Source organism: Onychostoma macrolepis, chromosome 10, assembly GCF_012432095.1.
Source record: "Onychostoma macrolepis isolate SWU-2019 chromosome 10, ASM1243209v1, whole genome shotgun sequence".
NCBI lineage: Eukaryota > Metazoa > Chordata > Actinopteri > Cypriniformes > Cyprinidae > Onychostoma > Onychostoma macrolepis.
In genome coordinates, this window is record NC_081164.1 from 9,406,916 (window position 1) to 9,426,689 (window position 19,774).

At 34.1% G+C, this 19,774-nt stretch overlaps 2 protein-coding genes across 4 annotated transcripts; one reads left to right on the forward strand and one right to left on the reverse strand.

Annotated features, from left to right (window-relative positions):
- Nucleotides 1-711: 711 nt before the first annotated feature.
- On the forward strand, nt 712-19,205 carry zpr1 (ZPR1 zinc finger). 2 transcript variants are annotated; one of them, XM_058790020.1, is made up of 16 exons: nt 712-862; nt 2,981-3,071; nt 5,949-6,008; nt 15,081-15,369; nt 15,463-15,624; nt 15,723-15,813; nt 15,928-15,998; nt 16,624-16,710; nt 16,795-16,917; nt 17,015-17,138; nt 17,340-17,410; nt 17,518-17,607; nt 17,691-17,801; nt 17,892-17,981; nt 18,395-18,460; nt 18,607-19,205. In XM_058790020.1, the coding sequence occupies exons 4-16, from the start codon at nt 15,253-15,255 to the stop codon at nt 18,724-18,726; spliced, it is 1,323 nt and encodes a 440-aa protein (XP_058646003.1). In that variant the 5' UTR covers nt 712-862; nt 2,981-3,071; nt 5,949-6,008; nt 15,081-15,252; the 3' UTR covers nt 18,727-19,205. The 2 variants fall into 2 exon arrangements, with proteins under 2 accessions (XP_058646003.1, XP_058646004.1); XM_058790021.1 differs by lacking the exons at nt 712-862; nt 2,981-3,071 and adding an exon at nt 5,621-5,759.
- Nucleotides 2,042-7,058, reverse strand: LOC131548588 (cytotoxic and regulatory T-cell molecule). 2 transcript variants are annotated; one of them, XM_058790023.1, is made up of 12 exons: nt 6,977-7,058; nt 5,591-5,740; nt 5,317-5,469; nt 5,078-5,194; nt 4,538-4,696; nt 3,987-4,085; nt 3,578-3,637; nt 3,418-3,453; nt 3,230-3,301; nt 2,970-3,107; nt 2,771-2,860; nt 2,042-2,669 (listed from the first exon to the last, which is right to left on the reverse strand). In XM_058790023.1, the coding sequence occupies exons 1-12, from the start codon at nt 7,026-7,028 to the stop codon at nt 2,509-2,511; spliced, it is 1,287 nt and encodes a 428-aa protein (XP_058646006.1). In that variant the 5' UTR covers nt 7,029-7,058; the 3' UTR covers nt 2,042-2,508. The 2 variants fall into 2 exon arrangements, with proteins under 2 accessions (XP_058646006.1, XP_058646005.1); XM_058790022.1 differs by having other exon boundaries at nt 3,418-3,456.
- Nucleotides 19,206-19,774: the final 569 nt, after the last annotated feature.

Here is a 19,774-nt window from a genome sequence, read left to right on the forward strand (position 1 = left end):
CTAACTTGTTGAAAAAAATCCGGACCATCCCCCTCAGATTTGCCGCAACCGCTGTTAATGCGGAACAGTTTGTCCTGTACATGAGAATGAATGAAATCAGCTTTCACATTCACTGGAAATGCATCGGTGAAACAGCAAAACAGATATGTTTGATGAAAATAAATCAAACCGTCGTTTAGTAGATTACGCCATGATAAGCACATACGAATTGAAAACAACAACAAATGTAGCCTAAAGAGCTCAGTGACCTTGGTTTGAAACTGTAAGGTCTTGCCTAGCGTCATTACTTAAAAGAAATACCATTAGTAATTCAGATCGAGTAGAATATAGGTTTTGTTTTACAATACGTATAAAGCACATGTTTGAATTTAATAATGGTTTTGGAATAAGGCGGTGATACTCTGCTCCATTGTGCAACATGAAGGGCTTTGCTGAAGCACGAGGAGCTTACCATGCAGCGCCGGTGTTACAAATGCTACTTATCAGATTATGCTACCAACACTGTATTTTTAATATTGTAAGGTTAGGTTTAGGGTAGGCTGAAACCTTTGGGGCAGAGTATTTTTTATTTTTTATATAATTTATCCTGTTATGGAGGAAGGAGATAGGAAGAAAACGAAATTCGTAAGTAAAGGAAAGAAAAGAACCAGGAAGCAGGAAATAAACCATGATTGCACAAACGCCCAGAAGGTGGCGGTATGCATACAGAATACAATACTTGCAAAAAAATAAGGAAGTAGAAAATGTGTCCACAAGCCACTAAAGACAAAGGTCATTTAGTAAGTGTTTTAAGGCGTAAATACGTTCATATGCCTTCTCGTTAAGCCCAAAACAATATTGAAGAGGAAGTGACATCCAAAAAGTGAGCTTGATTTAAGTCTTATTTAACATTTTGGTAACACTTTATTTTAAGGTGTCCATAATACAGAGTAATTACCTAATTAAGTACTTAGTAGTAGCCGTTGTACTTACATAAAACAAAATGTACTTACCATGTAACTAAGTTATGGAACAGCATACACTTACAGTTTGTAATTATGTAGATGCAATAGGCACCCTGCTGAAAAAAAACAATAGAACCCTGCCCAAAACACAATAGAAAATGTAATGGTTATAATGGGAATTGTATTGGTTTTAATGGAAACTATAAAGGTGTCTACTGGTATGTGATGGATTCTATTGGTGGGATGTTAAATCCTATTGGAAAAATGCCCAAAACACACTACAAAAAGGAATTTTGTAATGGTTTTACTGGAAAAAGCTAATGGTTCATTATGGTATTTTAATGGAAACCATTGGAATTTCTGTGATGGTTTCTATTGGGCTTCTATTGTTTTTTTTTTTTAGCAGGGCAGCTACTGTTACACATATGTTAAACAGCTATTTATGTAACCAAAAGATTGTTACATATGTGTTGTAGACTTTATACAACGTAATTATAAATGTAAATACACAGACATAAGCTACTTAAATATAAAGTTTATCAAGATTGTACTTAAGTGTACTTCATGTGTATCTATACTGTACACCTTATCCAGCTCCACCTTAGTTTGATTTACCCCACCAGTACACAGCTTAAATACATGTAATACATTTCTAATTACATTACAATTACATATCGCACAAACATAAGCTACTTAAAACAAAGTGTATCACGATTGTACTTAAGTGTACTTCGTGTATCTATTGTGTATCTATACTGTACACCTTATCCAGCTGCACCTTAGTTTGATTTAACCCACCAGTACACAGCTTAAATACATGTAATACATTTCTAATTACATTACAATTACATAATATTACACAGGCATAAGCTACTTAAAATAAAGTGTATCCAGATTGTACTTAAGTGTACAAGTATCTGTGTAACAGACTCGGCCTGTTACATATGTGTAACAGCAGCTGCCTATTACATCTACATAATTACAAACTGTAAGTATAGGCTGTTCCATAACTTAGTTACATGGTAAGTACATGTAAGTACAACGGCTACTACTAAGTACTTAATTAGGTAATTACTCTGTATTATGACACCTTAAAATAAAGTGTTATCAACATTTTTATTTTTTTCATGCTTCTGAAGAATCGCCAAGCATAACATCCATGTTACATGAAATAGTTTATTTAATTTTCTGCACTATTTATAAAAAAAAGGCATACTGACTTTTGAATGTCAGAAGGCCAAACCTTGATAATAGGGAAAGCAGCAACCATTTCAGGTTAAAAAGACACATTTTTAATATAACAATGAAATGCCATGGCCGTTTATTCCAGTTTTATCAAGGGAACACTTCAAAGTTATAAACACATTATAATAAAACACTTCTTTACATTCAGTATAAAAATAATGTAAACCAGCAACGACTGAAAAAAGTAAAAACTGTACAAACAGTATATACAAAAATTGGCAGCTATATTCATCATCTTTTAGTGAGCACCATTGTTCATAACAGAACTGCAAAATCAGTTCAGTCTTTTATGAGGATTCAGAACCTGCTGAATTTTCCTCTAAAGTTCAGTCTCCTTGACACAAGCTTTGCCAAGTTTGTTACAAGCTTCTGTTGAATTGTCTTGTGTTTCAGTGATCACATCTACTGTAGCCACTGAATTTGCTGTATTCTGTGACGTTTCTTCCACTTTGTATTCTGTGAAATTTGAGTTCCAAAAACCTAGACAGAAAATCAAGAGAAACACAAAATATTAATTGTTTGTAAAGACACAATAGCTTGTATGTTTGATCTACAAGATTAGGTGGTTTAAGCAGTTATACCTTGTCTTCTCCTTTCCTGGGCATGCTTTTCTTCATGATGACTGGATTTTGATTTGCTGCTTTCCACAGACTGGTCTGATTCTTCATTCTCTGTCATAACAACAGATAAAAATTGAATTCAGAATTAAATCTCACCCAAACTCTAGAACAGAATTGAAACTTGAAGTAAAGTATAAACATATAAATAATCTTATATTACCTTTTTTCCAGGCTAGATGTGCCCTTCGCAGTCTGATCACAAAGAAGATGACTACAATAAGCAAACATATAACAAGGCATGTGACCAGCAGGATCAGCAGGGGTGAGCTTTCCTTTAGATCGCGATGTTTGTCAAAATCTGCAAATACACAAAGTAATACTGCAATCAGTAATTCCTTTACATGTTATTTTGATTTTCATGTAGACATTTGTGTGAGCGCAAGCTGGAAATTAGCATTTTGTTTTTCATGAGCTTCTCACCTTGTAAGTTGGTGGCATTTTTGGTCAGGAATTCATCAGGTGAGTTTGATTCTGAAGAGCTTATGTTGTGTGCTGAAATGCAAAGATAGATTTGAGATCAACTTCACTGCATAAAATAAGCAAGATTAATGATATATTGTGTTCAGTATATTATGTTACATATTAAACAATGAAATAAAAACACTTACTTATCAAGCTTATATCTATTGTTGTGGAATGTTCCTCTGCTAAAAGAGATCACAAAGCAAATCGGTTAGTCAAAAAAAACAAACACTGAAATTGTCTAATAAAAACAATTACTAACTTTTAGGTGAAAGTGTTTTGTAATGCATAATTGCATATTTATACCTTGTATGCTGTTTGAGGTAGTGACGGCTTTGATGACAGTTGATGACAGTTCCATGTGTGCTGTAATCAGATGGTATATTTGTAAAACAGTTGTAATCAAATTTAAAAGAACTAAAAAGAAAAGATAAGCAGAATGATTTAAATGCCTTTTAAATGACTGTGTGCAGTATTCAAAATCTGCCAGAAGATGGAGGCAGAGAGATATAAAGAGCAAAAGTAGTTTCCATTCTGTGGTTTTATGTGAAGCAATTGCACAAAAGGGGGTTCTGCTTTCATTTATATGTGAGCTATATTTAAAGTATTCTGTCATGCTCAGACTTTTTTTGAAATACCTAGTTTATTTAATGTAACTGGCCATTAAGAAATGAAGTGACCTATCCTAATGCATGAAATGAAGAGAAACACTCACCTGTACTGCTAATGGCAGGAGCAGAAGTGGCTGTGATCATTGTGTCAGTTTTTAGCTCATCTCTAGTACTGGAGTACCTTGTCGTGGAGGCCGTAATAGCTATGTGAAAAAAAAAAAAAAAACATTCAATTACTCAGAAACCCCATTAGAGAACTGTTCGACTGTTTACTTATAAGAATCTGACTTAGTGTTTGTTATATTATACATATATAGTGCATCTATTCTGGATGGGGAACACAGCTGGTTTTGTTCAAAGAAATAGTTGACTTCCCTGACATCATGTGATTGACTACTCTAATAAGAATCACACTTAAATAGGAAACTACCAAGTACTCCAAAGTGTAGATACACTTTCCCTGTGCAGCACAGCCAAACAAAATCCCCAAATCTTTCAGTTCCCTTTTCTGATACTGGCTAATGTCATTTATGGCAAATTGCCACTGTTTTTGGTCACATGCTCGGAACATCAGTGGTGATGTTTGTGAGATAGAATAATGAATTCTAGTTAGTGCAATTGATTATGTAGTTGCCTACTATTTATGTATACTTACAGTGATTTTCAATAGTGACGAAATGTATCAGTTGTTTTGGGAGATCGCTATGTTTTGCCAGGCACATCACCGTTGCTGTCCTGATATGAGTTTTGACTGTTATGACGCTAACTGCAAGTGACCTGTTGGATCTTTCCTCCCGCAAGGTATTGGGTAGAGCTGTTAGGACAAAACAGGGTGTATTTATTTATTTAACCATTATTTATTATTCATATAGTCTGAGAAACAGCCTATTGATAGTACTATTGTTTGCATTTGTCCTTAGCTGACCCCTGTATTTCAGAATATCATGGTTCCTCTATTTTCACAAGGTATTTGTTTATTAGTAGGAGAAATGTCAGAAGTCATAGGAATTTGTTTGTCAGTATAACTGTTTGCACAGTATGTCTTTCAGTAAAAAAATTGTTTTTAATTTTTGAAAGAATTCTTTTATGCTCGCCAAGCATTTTTCTGATGAAAAATATTACTGACCCCCAAACGCACACACACATATATGTGCCCCCTAACTGTCTGCCCACTCAGACACTTCTCGTAACTTACCTTCGATTTCAACCCCACTGATTTGCCATGAGAGTTCAGGTGGGTGGCCATTCGCTTCTGCTGAACACTTGATGATTGTTTTATCTTTAAACTCGGCCATTTCTATTTTTGGCATTCCTGTGATCCCATAAAAATAGTTTGAGTTTAATTACATATTCCATTATTCATCAGCAAATCTCTAATAGTCATATTTTATGCATGTTTCCAGAAAAGATGAGAAATAAAATATTTATGCTTACCCAATACTTTTACTTTAAATCTTTTTGAAATGACATAATTGTCATACAGTAGACATTTATAAAGCCCTTCATCTTTTAACGTAACGTTGGACAGGTGTAATGTGTATTCAGAGTTGTTTAAAGTAAAAACGCTGCTTCTTGGGTCTCTTAGCGCTGTAGGGGAACATGAAATACAATTTTAGTGTTAATCAGATACAATAAAAAGGAAATGTAAAAGTGTTTGAAATATATTCTTCAGTGGTTCTCATACACTATACAGTGTTCTCGGCTTCACCTTTTTCGTTGTTAAAGAACAAAAGATGACCTTGTGGATTTCTCCACTCCATGTGTCCATTCTCACTGAAGTTTTTTCGAGGACATTTCAATACCATTGTTTCTCCTTCTGCCACTTTAAGATACTTTGTTGCCAGACATTCTCTTATGCCTGTTCAGAATGAAGAGAGGTAAGTCAGTATAATCATGTTTTAACACAGCTTCTCACATAATTCAACAACCTAAAACATTAATGAATGCTACATACAGTCAAGTGTAGGCTAGTTGAATGGAAGAACAGTAGGTTGATAGGGGGCAGATAAGACCACAGACACCCTACGCTCTGCTCTGACTCATTTGTTTTCTCTCACCAATTTTAGGTGCTGCGGCTGAAACTGAGAGGGGGCTACGTTTTGCAAAAGAGAGAAAAAGTGACTGCTGTAAGTGGTCTTATTTTCTTGTGTGGTTCGATCTTGCAGAGAGAGAAAACTTGCCACTGTGACACATAAAGCGACATTCACGCACTGGAACAGGAAACAGTGGTGTTAAAACGTTACTCACAGACAGAGGTGTACACATATAAAAAAGATGTAGTTCTAAATTGGGCAACATGGAGGAGTGATTTTTTTAGTCATATGTATAAATGACCCTTACGCCTTTTGCCTCATGTGAATTTGTATGTGGGAGTTATAGTACAGTGAAATACTTAATTTTTTATTTTATTCACTTTTGCATTTATTTTCATATAATAATGTAAATGATTTAACATTTTTAAATATGTGCAAAATGTCCACTGCTACTGACAATTATTGAAAATCTTAACATCATCTGCTGTGTTGATACTGTGTGCATCTTTGCAAAAATATTTTCCTGTTTCTAAAACAACAAGGTGAGCAGACGTACACGGAAAAAGAAATGGTAACCTAAAAATGGTGATATTAATTCTAAATGAACTGGTTTTATTCAAGTCAAAACAACTATTAAATATCACTGAATCAACCTATATAAATTTATTTATATCAACAAAACTACATTTTATATAAGTTGTATAGGGTATAAATAGCTCTTTGGGAGAACAGCTGCAGGTTACCACTTTAGTTTATGTACAGCGTATAAACCACAGTTATATCATTCAACCAATCCAATAAGAATAATAAAATGAGTTAAAAAAATGATCAAATCATGTAAAAATCTATCATACGCAATCATGCAATAAATGCATTCAATGCACTGACTTACATCTGACACCTTCTCTTACGATGTAACCTATACCCAAACATAACTACATACCCATACAAACTAAACTGAAGGCAACAGGTAAATACGTACTCAAACTCAACCACAACGCTACTTTAAAAGTCAGAGATGCAGCCTAAACAGTTGTAAATAAGAAATAAGTTTGTCTTACCTCCTAAGATCAACATCAAAGTGTGAATAACTACGGCTGTTTTGATCTCCATGCTGCACGCTCTTGAATCTGAAGCTCACTTCCTCTGTTTAGACTCTTTTAAAGAGAGCGGCTTCCATGACATCATAAAATGTCATGGACTTTTCCCCTGTGCAAACTTTCAGGGGCATTTCGGCCAGTCGTTGGTTCTCTGTTAGCAAATGTACACTTGCCACCTTTTGACCTATTATGTTCTCATTTATTTAATCAATGATGTGTCTAATTCAGACTTCAGTTCTGACTGGCATCAGTTTTCCTAAAAAGTCCACTGTATGTGAATGCTGTATAAAATATATATGCTGTAAAATATAATATAATATAATAATATATAATTCTTTAAATGATAAGACTATACGTTTCATTCAAAAACTCTAACTTGTAGGCAGTTTCAAAAGTCTACTGAGGTTTCAGTGTAATAATTCTCCTCCCACATTTGATGAATGTATAACCTTCCTCCAGTTGTAATGAATCATCCAGTATCTAATTAAACCCTGGTAATAAGGACTTTTAAGAATTTCCACATTTTATTTTTTAATCAAACAAAGAAACCATTCTATTTTTATTGATATTATTTTTATATTTATTTATGTTTAATTAGGCAGATATCTTCTCTAAATTCTGTATTTTGATATTTATGTCAAGAAACAATCAAGATTTTATAGGCTACCATTAACATAACCCTCTAATGGTGTTTTATGATCAAATAAAAATTATTTTTAGCATCTCTACGACAGCACCGTGGTAGCGTCACCAAAAGCTGTCTGGTATCATTACACAAAAATGCTAAACAATTCGGCAGGAACAGGAAGGTCTTTTTTAGGTTTGTGAGGGAAAAAACATCACATGATTAAATTTCACACTACCCACTGACCACTTCAACTCTGTGGGCAAAAAAAAAAAAAAACCTTCCCCGTTTCGATACACAACCTAAATAGAGTTCACATCAAATAGGCAGTAACGTGGGCTAACACAATTGAGTATTAATACAGATGTAACTGTGGAATGGATAAGCCTATACATTTTTGTCTGTTCATCAGGTGTATTATAAAGCATATTCTATTTTATTATAGTCAGTAGTTTTGTTCTGTCACCAAGGGCCAGTTTGCACAATGCTGGTTTATTGTAAGTAAAATATAAACAGTGTTAGGAAGTAACTAGTTACATGTAACGGAATTACGTAATTTAATTACAAAATAAAAGTAACTGTAATCACTCCCACATACATTGATTGTGCTCTTTTAGTGCTCTAAAATATGAAACACCAATGTTTCAGCCAGGAGTTTATAATATGCTTATTTGATAACTCTTTTATTTCCTATATGGGTTTATGTAAATGCTTTATTTTTTAAGATTAACTGTTTTTTTTTAAAGGCATTGTTAGACTCCAGTGTTTCCTGTCATTGCTATGCAAAGATTTGATTTCAAAAACAGTATCATAGCTATTAAACTATTTTTAATATGTATTTAAGCTCAGAATGATCTCAAAGTAAGTCTGATTTTGTGGTGGCTATGCTTCAAAGGGGACATCGGATGCCCATTTTCCACAAGTTGGTATGATTCTTTAGGGTCTTCTTGAAATGGCAGCAGTGTTCGTGTAAAACAACACCCTTTTCACCTTGTCAAAAACAGCTCTGTTCATAGCGATTCTCTTTACATGATAATGAGCTCTGCTTACCCCGCCCCTCTCTTCCGAAGAGCAAAGGCGATTCGCAAATAGTCATTAAAAAAATATAAAGTGTGAGACTTACTACTTCTGGAGGTGCAGCTGGATCATGAACAATGGATCCATCCTTGAGTTTTAACTTTTTAACAAAACTTGCCTTGAATTGTCCCTCATTCAGAAAGCAAAGGAGAAAATGATTTGCGCAGACATTAACGAATTTAGGAGTATTCGTTGGCGCATTACCATCAAAATCAAAAACGAATCCACTGCGTCCTCGGGGGCACTGATGTGTGGAGAAAGATAGGACTTTGATATTCTTCTACATCTAACAACAAAACACCTGCATTGCTTACAAGACATTGTTATCGCTACAGCTGCTCAAGCGCGGAGAAATGACAGACTTCGTACAACTGGCTGAGGGTGGAAATATGCTAATATGGGACAGTACATCAGAGGTTGTGGGAGGGGCCTGAGCAATATGACATCATATAGAGTGGACGTCACTTTCTAGGCGGATCGGCGGTTAGCATGAAACTGGTTCCTCGACAAAAAGCCAATAGGATTTTTCCATAGGCTTTTGGATTATCGCAAAAAATAAGTTCTGTGTTAAATCATAGTTCATGAAATTTACACGTTTTGTCAATCAAGATAATCTTCACAAAACAATATAACTTTGACGAATTTTGAAGCATAAATAAAAGCGGCAGAACTTAAAAGCTAAACTTAGGCTATAAACGAACTACAACACCACGGTCGCGCGCCTTCAGCGTCACCACCACCGCGCTCCCGACAACCGTTTCAAACTTATTTTTAACATGTTCAGTGAAAAGTATTTACTCTGTATATGAATTTTAGTCCACGCTACATGAAGCTTTTCATATAAACTGGAATAAATACAAAACTAGAGCCAAACTAAAAGTGAAATGAGACATTAGTAATAAATAGTATAGTGAATAAATGAAATAATCTTAACTAAAGGACATTTGAAAGCACGTGTTTCTGTACATTTCGAAATAAGGTGCATTAAAAGTCAATAAATCCTTGAGTAATATGAATATTTTAATTAAAAACATATCCCCACGTACTATTCAATGAAATTCTAGTGCATTTAATCTGTTAAATAACAGCAGAGTGAGCGAGTTTTGGGATATGGTAAGATTAAACTTATTTTAGTGAACAAAGTACCACATTTCAGCTCTCATTTTGTTAGGATTGGTACACAAAATGTTATTTTATCCTTGCTTCTAGGAAATCCTCAATCTGTATACTTTCTAACAGCTTCATGTGGCCGTAAACATTTGATTTTAACGTGGCTTTAAGCACTATGCATCATTAAAGTTTCACTTTCACCACGTAAAGCCGGTAAATGTGGTGTTTACATGTAATAATCATAATACGAGTTTATCTTATTTTAAATATATTAAAATAGAAAACAGTATTTTTAAATTGCAATAATATGTTGCAATATTACTGTTCCCTGCTGAAAAAAAATAATAGAACCCTGCCCAAAACACAATAGAAAATTTAATGGTTTTAATGGTTATAATGGGAACTGTATATGGTCATAATAGGAAACTATCGGGTGCAAACTCGTCAGGGGTGAAAAAGGTGACAAACATCTAATAATTCTTAAATCAAATAATTATTACAAATATTTTGTCAAAAGTCAAAATAATCTTGTTTTCGGTTTGAAATAAGATTATTTTGCTTGTTTTAAGGAAAAACTCACTTAATTTTGCCTTTTTTTTCTGAAAACAAGACAATAACTTTTACATGTCTAGAAAATGCTTCTTGATTTAAGAATTTTTAGATATTTGGACTAGAAACAAGACAAAAACTCTAAGTAGGAAATCATTTTTTGCAGTGCAAAAAAGACGTTTGAGCGACAACTACGGTCTACAATCAGTCTACAATCAACAAGGATTGTTGTTAAGATGTTACATGAACTTAGACAGCACAAATAAATTAATGTTCACCTTTTATTTGTATTTAGCCTTCATACAAACAAGAAATATGAAATCACTGTCAAATACACATCTCAGACTCACCTTATTAATATTAATATCTTTAACTTCAAACTATAGGCTAACATACACTACCAGTCAAGGGTTTTTGAACAGTAAGATTTTAGTTCTCTTCTACTCACCAAGCCTGCATTTATTTGATCCAAAATACAGAAAAAACAGTAACATTTTGAAAAATTTACCATTTAAAATAACTGTTTTCTATTTGAAAATATTTTAAAATGCAAGTTATTCCTATGATTTCTAAGCTGAATTTTTAGCATCATTACTCCAGTCACATGATCCTTCAGAAATCATTCTAATATTCTGATTTGCTGCTCAAAAACATTTATTATTATGTTGAAACCAGCGGAGTAGAATCTGATTCTCTACCAGTAGGAGGCGCTTTGAGAGCGGCAGAACCAGCGGTTTCCCCGGTAACGGCTGTAATCTAAGCAGCTCCGCTAGTGAACTCTACTTTATCAGATAAAATGAAAATGCCATCAAAACTATTCTGAAGACAGTATGTTCCCTTCAGAGATACATTCATATAAATCACCTGCTTTTTGAAACGTGCAGTGCTCATGTTTATTCAACGAAGTCAAACGCCACAAATAAATCAATGTATGGGAAACACTGGTAATGTATATCGAAATATCAGAAATGTGTTTAAAGATCATATCACTGTCATTGAAAAAAATTATATCGCGATACATTGATATTGAATTATTGTCCAGCCCTAGCTTAGCGCTGCCGCCACTTGAGCTGAGTGATACTAATATTACTGTACACAGGGGCGCCATTAGGAGGGATGCAGAGTATGCCAGGCATATGGGCCCAGGCCACTAGGGGGCCCCAAATGACGACTGGTTATTTTATTTTATTTTTTTTGTTTGAGCGCATCTTCTAGCACTTTAAAGGACAGATACACCTTGCCAATTTGCCAATTTTTTTGTATGGCTGTTCATAATATTTTTTATTAAATGTGACCAAACCAAGAGCTGTCACTGTAATACACCGTAAAACAACACCACTGCCTCTCCCTGACTCCCTTCTGTAACTTTCTGTCATGTTTAGCCATTGACCAAAGAACTACTGTATTATCACAATTAACTAATGTAAAATCTTAGTGACTCCCGACAGCGTGGAATACAAATGTCAAAATACCTGTCATGGCCGCCTCAAAAACAATTTATTATCTGACAATTTAAAATCCTCAGCTATGCAGCCCAAACGATGTAACAGGCAATGTGATGTCTGGCCCTCCCACTCCCAAAAGTTCGTTAGAGTTTCCCCTATTTTCCTCGCTTTTATTCGCTTTAAGTGCATGTGCGCATTTTACTTTCACTTTCAAATTAGCGTCAATTCGGCGTCAATTGAATGAATTGACAACAACAAAACAGTACGACAAACTCACTTAGGCTATATTAAACATAGAATGTTTAAACAAAATGTTTAATATATTAACAAAGCGAATACAAACACCATGCTATCAGGCCTAATATAAAATAAATAACTTACACAAAATATAAAACACTGAAAATCAGCAAATATTATTAACAAATGTATTTTGTTGGAACCAAATAAATAAGAAACGAATGTTAAAAAAGCGTCCAAAATCTACTTAGATAAAAGTCAAAAGGCCTTCCAAAGTCTAAAATATTTTTAAAGCAGGCGCTTTTATATTTCGTTTCGAAACTAAATCTTTCGCCAACTTCCTTATCTTTCGCCATCTCACTAGTCAGCTTGACTCACTCTCCTCATATGATAAATGAAATCCGACTCCTGCAGCTGATCTGAGATGCAACTGTTATGCAACGGTAAATAAAAATGTATGTTAGTTTTAATAAAAAAAATTTTTAAAAATGGTAAAAACAAGGAAATTTCTCTGGCATTTCGTTCTTTTTGCTGTATCGAAAACGTAGGTTGCCGAACTGTGACACCACTGTGTCCTATTGAAACGAACTCGCTGCTCTCGACTGAATAACTTATGACTAATCTATAGCCTAGTGAAGAATATGCAATGTAATTTTACATTTGATTATTTAATTTCTATACTTGAACACCTACAAATCTAAAAACCCAAAACATCTTTAATGTGTATCTTTGTTCTATTTATTTATTTGTGCTATTGCTTGTAATTTGTTCATTTGTTCTTCTTAAGTTACTGACTGTTCACTTGTCTTTAATAGGCTAATGTTTGAACTTTATATTTGTTAGTAGTTTTTGCTGTGTTATTGAAATTGGAATCGTGAATTGTAAAATTGAACTGGTATAGGCCTATAATTTTGGTGTTATTTAAGCTTATTTATTATAATACAAGATAACGGGTCAAAAACAATTATAACTTTTTTTACAACAAAGTTAGACTACTTGAAATAAAATATTTCAATGTTACTTCAAATAATATAAATATTAACAGATAAATTATTTAAATTTCTTATAATTATTCTGTTTCTTTCAATTTCTTGTTAAGCGTTAAAAGCAAAAAAATAAAAAATCATCTGCAAGAAGGGGGCCCAAATTTCTGTCTTGCATACCCCCCTTAAAACTCTTCATGGCGCCCCTGACTGTACATTAAATGGTATGCTTTACTTGTAGGTCGAACAGTTCTCAAATCGACTTCATGTCAGAGTAATAGCTTACTGATATGTGAGACAAATGTTAAGGTCGAGACTGAGGAGCATTTTGCAAAGGGTAGCAAACTATTGTAGCGATAATGTAACTTACAATCTTCATACCCTGCTGAAAAAAAACCAATAGAATCCTGCCCAAAACACAATAGAAAATGTAATGGTTTTAATGGTTATAATGGGAACTGTATTGGTTTTAATGTAAACTATAATGGTGTCTACTGGTATGTGATGGATTCTATTGGTGGGATGTTAAATCCTATTGGAAACATGCCCAAAACACACTACAAAAAGGAATTTTGTAATGGTTTTACTGGAAAAAGCTAATGGTTCATTATGGTATTTTAATGGAAACCATTAGAATTTCTGTGATGGTTTCTATTGGGCTTCTATTGTTTTTTTTTAGCAGGGTTGTTACTGTATTTTTCATAAAATAAATGCAGTAAGCGATAAAACGAGCTCCATCCAAAGACTTTTCGAGGCAAAGCAAAATTAATTGTATTACAAATTATACTACAATTGGAAAATACTATAAATTGATAAACTGTTCGGCGTGATGACGTGATGAGTGCCTGTAGTCCCATTTAGCAACTTGTTAGCAACCGTCTTTTTTAAGAAACGTAACAGGTTAAAAAAAATCATGAGTGGGGTGTAACTGGTGTGTTTTATGTCGTAAAATAAAACTTAAAAATATCTTGAGCTTGTGTGAACCACGGACCTTATTTTAGGGATTTAACTAAAATCCCATTAAAAAAACCCATTGACTCTGGGACGATGGAACCGGAAGTGCTAAAATGCAACTCGCTTCTGGGTTTTTGCCTACAAAGTGACATTATAGTTCCACCACTCTATTGGCTTGATAACTGTTTAGGTTTTGGGGGGATTAAAAAAAGGATTTGTAGGGTGGTTGTGTCTACGCACTACTAAGACACATTTATATGCAAATGAAGACATTTTGCATCCAATGTCTCCTTTAAAATTAAACCATTACAATCTGCAGTGAATGAGATGCTGAAAGCCAAGAAGATTGTCATATTTTACCAGCAGCAGAATCAATTTGAGATTCTTCACAGGAAATATGTGGTCAGAACAATGTACAATCCCAAAAGCCTTGTTTATTAAATGTCAGATGTGGTTGTTTACATTCTGGTTGGTACTACTTAAAATAAAGGATTTGTATATTTGCAGAATCTTACCAGCTTTATTACAAATCACCTCTTTAGCAGAGCTGAAGGCATGAGGCAAAAGTACAGAAGCTGGTGGAGCGCCATCTAGTGGCCGCGGATTCGAAACAAACATTAATGACAGGGAATTACTTTAAACATTTAACATATCATGGTCAAATGTTTTGTCAAATAGTTATTATGAGTATGCGAATGCATAGGCCTACTGTATGCACTGTATGCATTGCATAGGGCACTGGAAAACTTATGAGGAGAAATGCCAGATTGAATAGTAAATTAATTAAACATTTAATAAGAACACACACACAGCCCTTAATCAAACGAAACAATATGTAGTTTTATGTTGATACCGCCATTATGTTTAACTAGCATTACTCGCCACTGTTGTTGTTTAGTTACCGTTGTTGCTGTACTGTACTGCATTTGCATGTATTATCGATATAGGCCTATGAAACTAAAAAAAAAAAAAAAAAAACTAACACAAATAAAGCATATTAATGCACTAATCAGATTTCCCCCTACGACTGATATAGCGTTATTTGCTCCATCACAAATATTTAGCCGAGACTCTTATTTTGACAGGTGTGGCGAACTTGACCTGACCCGGTGATGATTCTTGCGGACATGACGATATTACACAGAAACGCGTGAAAGCAGCTGGAAACTTCTAGCAGAACGCCACTCATTAATAACTCACCACTTCTTCCAGTCATCCAGAGCGTGTCAGTAATTTTACCCCACAGTACCTGGCAGCATGTCCGTTATAGAGGAGGAACGAGTCCGCGGCGGTGTTTTTAAGGACATTAATGCAGAAGATGAAGATCAGCAACCTACAGTGATCGAGAGTTTGTGCATGAACTGTTATGAAAATGTAAATATACAGATTGTTATTATTAAATTAATACGTACATTATTTTATACTAATAAAAATGTTTAAATAATGTCAATCTCATGTTTTGTCCAGGGAAGTACACGTCTGCTGCTTACTAAGATCCCTTTCTTCAAAGAAATCATCATCAGCTCCTTCTCATGTCCTCACTGTAACTGGACCAACACAGAAATCCAGTCTGCAGGTCGGATACAAGAGCAGGGTGTGCTGTACACCTTACAAGTGAAGTCCAAAGGGGTATGGATCTGCTCTTAAAAGTGTTCTAGACAGTCATTATCTGATCATTTCTGTCATGTTTCTCTCAGGAATTAGAAAATAGGTTTTCATTTGTGCAGGACATGAACCGAGAGATTGTGAAGTCTGACAGCGCATCCGCCAGAATCCCACAACTTGATTTTGAAATTCCTGCTTTCTCACAGAAGGGCTGTACGTTTTTTCATTGTGACCTCTAACTTAAGTACAAGTCTGAAAATCTATAGAAAGACATTTTGGAAAGTTGCACTTTTGATCAGTTATTTTTTCTTCTTTCTGATTGTTTAGCTTTGTCAACGATTGAGGGCCTTCTGGACAGAGCAGTGGCGGGTTTAGAACAAGACCAACCTATTAGAAAGGTGTGTGTTTTATCTGGGCACGAGTTTCACATTAATTAATTAAAATAATTTGAGATCGATTGTGTTACAACAGAAACCCATCGTTTATGTTGCAAGAGCATACATTATATAGGTATATGGGTCAAAGAAGAGTCCCATTTTGGTGCCTCCATCAAATTAAATTTACAAAAGTGATTTTAAATACACAGATTATATAAAAAATTGTTGTTTACAAATGGGTTAAACAGTGGTTTGAAGATTAGTGGTAAAGGTTTAAAATTACAATTAATTAGTTTTTGGCTACACTGTGAACTTCAAATCAAATGTTTCTTGTTCTAAATATCCCCAACAATATTCTTTGGTGTATGAACTATTGTTACACTGAATGGCATTTTAGTGGGTGTCTTTTGAAAATAATGGTAAAAATGTGTGATAGTCATTATGCTCAGAAAAAAAAAAATCATTTTCTACCTTGACCCATATGCCAATATTATGCAGTTGTTTGTGTTATCTGCAATGCTGACTTTATCAAAATAATTCCATGAGTACATAATAGATTTATTCATTTTGTATATTTCATTAGATGTGAAGGATTTGTTATGCAAAGAGTTCTGTTTATGTGACTCTGTTCCTTTCCACATTTCAGGCAACGGATCCAGCTGTAGCTGAAAAAATAGAGGAATTCATCGAGAGGTTGAAAAAACTTAAAGACGTCGAAGAGGAATTCACATTAGTAAGTCTTGCAGATGGCAAACTACAGAAAAATTCTATTCAACTGACAAAAGTAATGAATGCCTCATTTGATTTCTATTTACAGATTATCGATGACCCATCAGGGAACAGTTTTATTGAGAACCCATTTGTGCCTCAGAAAGACACGGCTCTCACTGTCACGCATTACAAAAGGACGCCCGAACACAACGCTGCGTTAGGAATAGAGGTGAGAAGCTGCTACAGCATCTGCTGCTGACTTCAGCTGAGTGTGGAGAATGGCAAGGTTACAGTTTCTTCAACTTTTTTTTTGTCTCTTTTTAAAGACAGAGGAAGAAGACGAAGAAAAGCCTAGCAATGATCTAGACACAATGAGAAATGAGGTATTAGTGTTCAACACAAACTGCCCAGAATGCAACGCCCCGGCCAATACAAACATGAAGCTTGTTCGTATCCTTTAAAGTATGCTAAAAAATTACATACAATTTCAAATGATTCTTTAAGTGGTAAATTGCTAAAAAATAAAAAATACTTTGTGAAAATGGCACTGCATAACAATGCTGCTTGGAGAAATGGTACATAAAAGTAGTTTAACCATTGTGCATCAAAATTTAAAGAACGTAGTTTATTAGTCCCTTAACCCAATTGCAGAAATTCCACACTTTAAAGAGGTCATTATAATGGCCACTAATTGTGACAGCTGCGGACATCGCACCAATGAGGTGGGGATAATATACTGCAGAATTATACTTCTGTTAAGTTTATTTATTTATGCATTTTTTGCTGTTTCCATATCATATGTTGTTTTTTTACTGGCATTATAAAATAGGTGAAATCAGGAGGAGCCACAGAAGAGCTGGGAACCAAAATAACACTCCACTTAACCGACCCTTCAGATATGTCCAGAGACCTGCTGAAGGTGGATTCATCTTTAAGATACACTATATGAACATATTTTACATGTAAAAAGTATTGTCATTAATATATGTATGTGTGTTGCAGTCAGAGACATGTGGCGTGTTGATTCCAGAGCTGGAGTTTGAGTTAGGGATGGCGGCTCTCGGAGGGAAGTTCACTACACTGGAAGGAATTCTCAAGGACATCAAAGACCTGGTAGGAATCAAAGCCCTGCTAACAGTGTTTGCTGTTATCACCAAACAGCCCCTTTTATGATTATTTTATGCATTTATGCTTATATTTTAGATTGTTTCGAAAAACCCCTTCATGTGTGGAGACAGCTCTACAGCAGACAGAGCCCAGAAACTGGAGCTCTTTGGGCGAAAGATTGATGAGGTTTGAAATATATTACTTGCATTTCTGTTATTGTTCCTCACTGTTAAATGTTCTGACAGTATTCTCAATGTGGTGTCTAAATAGGAGATGGTTTATAGTCTTTAAAAATAAATATAGAATTACTGAAAAATAAATATTTAAACAATCAATAACCATTTATATATATATATATATATATATATATATATATATATATATATATATATATATATATATATATATATATATATATATATATATATATATATATATATATATATATATATATATTATTATTATTATTAGTAATTTTACAAATACAATTTTTTTGAATACTTTGAATATTGCATATACATATTTTAATACTTAAATATAATTGTATATATAATATACACATACTTTTTAATGTGTTGTACTTATAAAATGTTTCTTAGATAATAGCAGGGGAAATGGATGTGCACATTATCCTGGATGATCCTGCTGGAAATAGTTATCTTCAGGTGAGCTAGGAGTTACATTTTCTTTTTTTACTATATTTATCTTATAACATCAATCAAAAGATTTATTGTTTTGAATCTGTTTGAATTAAAATATTTTATATATGTTTTTCTTTTATCTGAAGGCTAACTATTTCACCTTTTTGCAGAATGTTTATGCGCCAGATCCAGATCCAGAAATGAAGATCGAGAAGTACACCAGGACCTTTGAGCAGAATGAAGATTTGGGGCTGAATGACATGAAAACAGAAGGGTACGCAGAGAAATAGGCTTAAAGTCAGAGAAAAATGGAGATTATATGTTATTACATGCCAAATTCTGTCAAAGCCGCTGTATAACATTATTTGTTCACTTTTACATTTATTGTAATATCTCATGTAATTGCCACTTCTGAAAACCATAATGTCTTTTAAAGGCAGCGTTGTGATTTGAAGAGGGGAAAACATTATTTTGGCTTGAATAAGTGCAAGGCGCTGAATTTTCCTTGCTGTCTATAACATAATTTTTAAGTTATAAGTTTTGGTCATCTTGGCTATGAAGCCTTTGTGTTAATTACTAGTGTAACAACACAATTGTTACAAAGTTTTTGAAGTACTTAAAACTACAGACACTTAATAAAATAGTCTTAAGCACACTGGATGTGAATTCTGTGGACGCATTATTTCTTTTCCATGTAATTGGACTGACTCCTAAAGGCTGTAATATAATCAAGAGTTATGTTTGTACAATAAAACAGTATGTTACAATATAGTGCTGATCTGTTTATGCTTAACTTCCAGTTGAGTGAGATATCTAAATAAAAATGGCTTCATCACGGCATTGAAACCGAATGCAATGTTGTACAGTAACAAATAATTATGACCATATTGGAACATGCAGTCACACTGCTGCCGATGCTTTCAGTTTTTGTTTACGTTATCTGGCTCTTTGGTGTGTATATTGTGTTTTCTAATTAGTCAATTATTCATTGTTTAATATTGTTAATACTGATAAATGGCACCAGAAGAGTCTCAGAAGAATAGCACCCAAAGCCATTACAGCACAGTCCTTTAAGCAACAAACAAGTGTTCACAGGGCATTGTTTGCATAACTTTATGGGTTTTTCAGTTGTTTATTTTTTTAGATTTCTCCTTTTTGACAAGGACTCATTTGTTCTGCATATTGGTTATTAAAATTTTGTAAGTTTAACATTCTGTGGAGTAAGTACGTTTCTTAGATACTTTTGTTAGTAATATTTACGTTAATAAAATATACTAACTCAGTGTGTGACATGTCATGTCAACATGATGGAGGTAGCCATGAGAGGGCCCCCACCAT